Below are 7,661 nucleotides of genomic sequence, written 5' to 3' on the forward strand. Positions count from 1 at the left end.
TCTCTATGTTGACCTCCTCAGTTTCAGCGGAGAACCGCAATGTATTGTATCATTATCTTTGTTATTTAAATACTAAGAACATGGAGGTCACTGTCTACTGTTCTGCTTACTAACTCCACTTCCTTCCACTGTTTCCAAACCATCCGTGGCCAAGATCTGCGGTTCAAGCAGACATATCATAACTGTGGGTGATCCCTTTGACTATGAGCTGATTCCTGATACCATGCCCTGACCATTTTTAACTTGAAATACTCACTATTCCAGAATAAATCTCACTGGTTTATTCCATCTGCTGTTTGAACCTTGAGCTATGAAGTACAGGCTTAATGAAGCCAGTAATCTGCTGCTGACGCTCCCGGCTTCAAACCTGCCAAAGCAAATCTGATTCGAACTCACACCAAACAACCACCCATCAGTCATTCATGTGCATGCCGATGTATATTGCTATTTATGATAAATCATGCTAATCACTTACAGAACATTTATGACAATCATGGAAGTGTCAGTTTTGGGAGATTGCACAGACTTGACAAATGTCATACAACTGCTGAAAATGTGTTGCTGGAAAAGCGCAGCAGGTCAGGCAGCATCCAAGGAACAGGAGAATCGACGTTTCGGGCAAAAGCCCTTCTTCAGGAATTCCTGAAGAAGGGCTTATGCCCGAAACGTCGATTTTCCTGTTCCTTGGATGGTGCCTGACCTGCTGGGCTTTTCCAGCAACACATTTTCAGCTCTGATCTCCAGCATCTGCAGCCCTCACTTTCTCTCTTGGATATATGAATAGGAAGGGTCGAGAAAGATGTGGGTCACATGCAGTCAGGCCAACAAGAGGTGAGGCCACACTTAATTTGATACAGGGTAATGAACCAGGCCAGGTGTTGGATATGGAGGTAGGTGAGCACTTTAGTGGTTGTTACCACAATTCAGTTACGTTTACTTTAGTGATAGAATATATACTGCAGGGCAAGAGTTATAGCTGGGGGAAAGGCAATTATGATGCAATTAGGCAAGATTTAGGATGCATAAGATGGGGATGGGCACAGTTCAAATGTGGGGCTTGTTCAAGTATCAGTTACTGCGTGTCCTTGATAAGTATGTACCTGTCAGGCAGGGAGGAAGTGGTCAAGCGAGGGATCCATGGTTTACTAAAGAAGTTGAATCTCTTGTAAAGAGGAAGAAGGAGGCTTATGTAAAGATGAGATGTGAAGGCTCAGTTTGGGCGCTTGAGAGTTACAAGTTAGCCAGGAAAGACCTAAAGAAAGAGCTAAAAAAAGCCAGGAGGGGACATGAGAATTTGTTGGCAGATAGGATCAAGGAAAACCCTAAAGCTTTCTATAGGAATAAAGGAATGACCAGGGTAAGATTAGGGCCAGTCGAGAACAGTCGTGGGAAGTTGTGCGTGGAGTTCAAAGAGATAGAAGTGCTGCTAAATGAATATTTTTTGTCAGTAATCACAAAGGAAAAAAACAATGTTGTCGAGGAGAATACTGAGATACAGGCTACTAGACTAGACAGGATTGAGGTTCACAAGCAGGAGGTGTTAGCAATTCTGGAAAGTGTGAAAATAGGTAAGTTCCCTGGGTCACATGGGATTTATCCTTGGATTCTCTGGGAAGCCAGGGAGGAGATTGCAGAGCCGATGGCTTTGATCTTTATGTCATCATTGTCGGCAGGAAGACTGAAGGATAGCAAATGTTGCCCCCTTGTTCAAGAAGGGGAATAGAGACAACCCTGGTAATTATAAACCAGTGAGCCTTACTTCTGTTGTGGGTAAAGTGTTGGAAATGATTATAAGAGATAGGATTTACAATCATCTGGAAAGGAATAATCCCATTAGGGATACTCAACACGGTTTGGTGAAGGGTAGGTCGTGCCTCATTAAACCTTACTGAGTTCTTTGAGAAGGTGACCAAACAGGTGGATGAGGGTGAAGCGGTTGATGTGGTGTATACTGATTTCAGTAAAGCTTTGATAAGGTTCCCCACGGTAGGCTATTGTAGAAAATAAGGAGGCATGGGATTGAGGGTGATTTAGTGGTTGGATCAGAAATTGGCTAGCTGAAAGAAGACAGAGGGTGGTTGATAGGAAATGTTCATCCTGGAGTTCAGTAAATAGTGGTATACCACAAGGATCTGTTTTGGAGCCACTGCTGTTTATCAATTTTATAAATTACCTGGATGACAGTGCAGAAGGGCATTAGTAAATCTGTGGATGACACTAAAGTCAGTGGAGTTATGGACAGTGTGAAAGGATGTTGCAGGTTACAGAGGGACATAGATAAGCTGCAGAATTGGGCTGAGAGGTGAAAAATGGAGTTTAATGTGGAAAAGTGTAAAGTGATTCACTTTGGAAGGAGTAAGAGAATACAGAGTACTGGACTAATGGTAAGATTCTAGACAGTGTGGATGAGCAGAGAGAGCTCGGTGTTCATGTGCATAGATCCCTGAAGGCTGCCATCCAGATTGATGGGGTCGTTAAGAAGGCATACGGTGTGTGAGCTTTTAGTGGTAGAGGATTGAGTTTCAGAGCCACTAGGTCACGCTGCAGCTGTACAAAATTCTGGTGAGGCTGCACTTGAGGAAGGATATGGAAGCATTGGAAAGGGTACAGACTGGATTTACCAGGATGTTGCCTGGAATGAGGGACGTCTGAGGGACTTGAGACTGTTTTCGTTAGAGAGAAAGAGGTAAAGAGGTTACTTAATTGAGACAGACAAAATGATCAGAGGATTATATAGGGTGGACAGTGAGAGCCCTTTTCCTCGGATGGTGGTGGCCAGCACGAGGGGGCATAGCTTTAAATTGAGGGGTGATAGATATAGGACAGACGTCAGAGGTAGGTTCTTTACTCAGGGAGTCATAACGGCGTGGAATGCCCTGTCTGCAACAGTAGTAGACTCGTCAACATTAAGGGCATTTAATGGTCATTGGATAAACATATGGATGATAATGGAATAGTGTAAGTTAGTTGGGCTTCAGATTGGTTTCACTTGTCGGCACAACATCGAGGACCGAAGGGCCTGTACTGCGCTGGAATGTTCTTTGTTCTAATTTAGGATATCTGGTTGGCATGAATGAGTTGGGCCGAAGAGTCTGTTTCTGTGCTATACATCTCTAACTGCACACAATACTCGAGTTGAGCTCTCAGCAGTATTCTAACAAGGGCATCACAAACTTCTTGCTCTTGTACTCTGCTCCTATCAAACAAGTTTAGAATGCTGTCTGCATTAACGAAGCCAAAAATACTGTAGTGGAAATCTGGAATTCTCTCTTACGAAAAGTTGTTGACTCTAGGAACCATGATAAAATTTCATAACGCGGCTGATTTAGTTGTGCAAGGGTATTAAAGGTTATAGAGCCAAAAGTGAGATGTGAGACTGCCACAGTTTAACAGAATGGCACAACTAAGCTCAGACTTACTTACCCTACAGTGTCACTGCATCAGGGCACAGGAAACTACCATTCAGCCTATAGTGTCTGTGCTCTCCATACGCCAATTCTTCCAGTGTTCACTCTCTATTTTACCCGATTACCCAACAAGTTTATTTGCCTCAAGTGCCTGTCCAATGTCCTTCTGAAATCATGGATTTTCTCCACTTCCACCTCGTGGGCACTGGGCTCCAGCTGACTACCATTCACTCTGTATAAAGTTATTCCTCATACCCCCCTACAATTTAGCTCAAAACCTGAAGTCTCGGCCCCTCGTCCTTACACCGTCAGCTAATTCTCACTTTCCTAGTTTAAGGGGTTTCTGCTGAACTCACCATTTTCACAGCTGCGCAGTTTCTCCTCTAATGCAACCCCACGATGTTCCAGTTCATCCAGACTCTGTTCTAGTTGTTCCAACTCTCCCTGGATATTCTCCTCGGGAATATATTGATCTGCATGCACCTAAAAAATAAATCACAGTAGTCAGAACATAAAGCTACTGAGAAATCGCAATCCTTTCAAAAATAAATAAAATATATCAGCACAGAAAGGGAGAAGTATGAATGATCCTCAATCTCTATATTCAAGGTACAGATTCAGGCACACAGAGTCCATTTGCCTTGGATCATTTGTAGAATTGAATTATATTTTCAAATGATTGCCAGACACTGCACTCATGGTATGCTCATTTCTGAGGTGAAAGCAATACTGCCCAAACAGGCCGGCTCAATTTCAACATGCTACTGTTTAATCAGGTGATAAGTCAGTCAGTGAGAGAGCAGCATAGATGACAATCAGTAAATGTGATAGCAGGTCTCTCTATCCACTGTCAGATAATCAGCAAGTGTGATAACAAGGCAACCACACATGGCAGAACAAGGAGTGTGGTAACAGGCTAAACATTCACAGGGCACAAACAGCAAGCGTGGTAACAACTCACTTTCACACTCAAGGCACTATCAGTGAGTGTAATAACAGCTCCTGCTCCCTCACACATGATGGTGCACAAGTGGGGAGTCAGGGATGGTGAGCAAGATTGTGAGGTGGAGGCAGTGTACAAAGAGAGCGAGAACAAGGAGACTGAGCAAGGCACAAGAAGTGAAGTGAGGACTCGGCTGATTCAGGCAGAAAGCAGATTGACCAGCAGCTAACAGGGACAGGATGTTAATGTCTGCAGTGAGAGAGACCCCACATACACCAGCAGACAGAGTGGGTACCGGGATTGCACAGAGACACAGCTCGGCCTGTTCAGCATCATACATCAGAAAAATCAGTACAACTGCAAGCAATTGAACAAAAAGATTCACTTCCGGCAGGAGGTTAAAGTTCTTACACTCACCTTGCGCTTAATCAATGGGAAGCCATGGCCGGGGGCTGGAGGCCGTGCTGGTTTCGGTCCTTTCCGAGGCCGGGGGGGAGCAGTTACTCCAGCTGGACTGGATTTTCTATCAAATGGATTTTCTTTGCATGAAGACTGTAAAAACAAAAATCATTCCCTGAACAAAGGTTGACTTCCTACGAATAATCTCCCAAAGTCCTCTCAATTAGGGGGCCCCCAGCCCACAAGCCTCATTCTTGATGAAGGACTTACGCCCAAAACGTTGATTCTCCAAAGTCAGGAAAGCCATTGGGACAGAGGATTCAATAGTTAAGGCAACGACTGAGGCCTTTCTGAGGCTGTGGATCAGACTCCAGGATGGTATGTTATCTCCCTGTTGTTAAGGTCAAGGATGTCACCAAGGTGGATCGCAGAGAGCTGAGGGATGAGGATGAACAGCCATGAATTGTGGTCTGTATCGGTAGGAAAAAGGTAGGAGGTCCTTTAGGCAGACTGCAGGAAACTGGAAATGAATTAAAAAGTTGGACCTTAGGGGTAGCGATCTCTGAATTACTGCCAAGATCACATGCTCATGAATTCAGAAGTAGGAGGGTAGAACAAATGGAAGGATGATGTGGAAACAAAGTCATTAGATTTCTGGGGAATTGGGACTGTCACGGGGGGGAAGCTGTGATCTGTATAAGGCAGACAGGTTGCACTTCAATACAACAAAAAACTATGGATGGAGGAGACTTGCCTCAACAGATTCAGACGGGAGAGTTGGAAATACAAGGAAGAGCATTTGTGAGGGAACATGGAAAGCAGAGGAAACAAAAACTAAAATACAGACAAAGGAGCTGTTTTGAGATGAGGGGTATAAGGAAGCTGATGGCACATATAGACACTCAGAGTATGATATCAGAGCAATGACTGAAATATGGCTGAAGGAGGAATGGAAACTGGTTATTTTCCACTGGGAAAACAAGATGCAAAATGGAGCCCAACAAGAGAAGTGGCAGTTCTGAATTCAGACAGGAACATTTAGCCAGTAATGAAGTTGGACAAGTGGAAGGGGCAGCTATAAGTTGTCCTTTGGCAACGTTATCCAAAAAGCAAGATTTTAGCTTTCATACATATGTTGCCGACACCCAGCTCTACAGTAACTCCTCCGCTGTTGCAAAATTAACCAAATTATCTGACCTCCAGATCTGGATCAGTATAAAATGTTCCAGTTAAATATTGGGAAGACTGATGCCATTGCTGTCTACAGCCTAAACTCTGTTCCTGAACCACTGACTTCACTGCTTTCCTCGGTGGAGTTTGAGATGGAAACAGTCTGTTCAGTATCATGTGTCTGAGACAAACTTCTGACGTCATATTTGCACCAACCCCACCTCAGCACCATCACCCTTTACCCTGTCTTAGCTTACCCATTGTTAAAACCCCCATTGTCGCTTCACCAGTCTTGATTGTTTCAATGTTCTGCTGCATGGTCTTCCACATTTTACCACACATTAACATGAGGTCATCCAAAACTCTGTCCTCTGTATCTCTGCTTGCACCAACTCTCATTCCCCGAACACCACTGTGTTCAATGTCCGACACCGACTCCCAGAAAAAAACATCATAATTTTAAAATCCTTATCCTCAAATCCTTTCGTGGCTTTGGCCCTCCCTGCTTTTGTAGCCTTCTCCAGTCCACGACCCTCCCGGACTCTGCTGTCCCCTCCAGTCCACGACCCTCCCAGACTCTGCAGTCCCCTCCAGTCCACGACCCTCCCGGACTCTGCAGTCCACGATCCTCTCGGACTCTGCAGTCCCCTCCACGATCCTCTCGGACTCTGCAGTCCCCTCCACGATCCTCTCGGACTCTCCCCTCCAGTCCACGACCCTCCCAGACTCTGCAGTCCCCTCCAGTCCACGATCCTCTCGGACTCTGCAGTCCCCTCCACGATCCTCTCGGACTCTGCAGTCCCCTCCACGACCCTCCCAGACTCTGCAGCCCCCTCCAGTCCACGACCCTCTCAGACTCTGCGGCCCCCTCCACGAGCCTCTCGGACTCTGCAGTCCCCTCCAGTCCACGACCCTCCCCGACTCTGCAGCCCCCTCCAGTCCACGACCCTCCCGGACTCTGCGGCCCCCTCCACGACCCTCCCAGACTCTGCGGCCCCCTCCACGACCCTCCTGGACTGTGCAGTCCCCTCCACGACCCTCTCGGACTCTGCAGCCCCCTCCACGACCCGCCCCGACTCTGCAGTCCCCTTCAGTCCATGACCCTCTCGCACTCTGCAGTCCCCTCCACGACCCTCCCGGACTCTGCGGCCCCCTCCAGTCCACGACCCTCTCGGACTCTGCAGTCCCCTCCAGTCCACGATCCTCTCGGACTCTGCACTCCCCTCCAGTCCACGACCCCCTCGGACTCTGCAGTCCCCTCCAGTCCACGACCCTCTCGGACTCTGCAGTCCCCTCCATTCCACGACCCCCTCGGACTCTGCAGTCCCCTCCAGTCCACGACCCTCTCGGACTCTGCAGTCCCCTCCAGTCCACGATCCTCTCGGACTCTGCACTCCCCTCCAGTCCACGACCCCCTCGGACTCTGCAGTCCCCTCCAGTCCACGACCCTCTCGGACTCTGCGGTCCCCTCCAGTCCACGACCCTCTCGGACTCTGCACTCCCCTCCAGTCCACGACCCTCTCGGACTCTGCAGTCCCCTCCACGACTCCCTCGGACTCTGCAGTCCCCTCCAGTCCACGACCCTCTCGGACTCTGCAGTCCCCTCCAGTCCACGACCCTCCCGGACTCTGCGGCCCCCTCCACGACCCTCCCAGACTCTGCAGTCCCCTCCACGACCCTCCTGGACTCTGCAGTCCTCTCCACGACCCTCCCAGACTCTGCAGTCCCCTCCACGACCCTCC

General features: G+C 47.7%; 1 protein-coding gene across 2 annotated transcripts in view; it reads right to left on the bottom strand.

Annotated features, from left to right (window-relative positions):
• Nucleotides 1-7,661, bottom strand: part of LOC122542340 (MICAL-like protein 1) — an 80,788-nt gene that overhangs the window by 17,947 nt on the left and 55,180 nt on the right. For both annotated transcript variants that reach the window (XM_043680008.1, XM_043680010.1), the window contains 2 exons: nt 4,768-4,902; nt 3,764-3,890 (listed from right to left, as the gene is read on the bottom strand). In XM_043680008.1, the coding sequence (XP_043535943.1) occupies nt 3,764-3,890; nt 4,768-4,902 (262 nt within the window). The remainder of the gene's footprint in view (nt 1-3,763; nt 3,891-4,767; nt 4,903-7,661) is intronic.

The sequence above is a fragment of the Chiloscyllium plagiosum genome, chromosome 39, assembly GCF_004010195.1.
Source record: "Chiloscyllium plagiosum isolate BGI_BamShark_2017 chromosome 39, ASM401019v2, whole genome shotgun sequence".
In the NCBI taxonomy this organism is placed as follows: Eukaryota; Metazoa; Chordata; class Chondrichthyes; order Orectolobiformes; family Hemiscylliidae; genus Chiloscyllium; species Chiloscyllium plagiosum.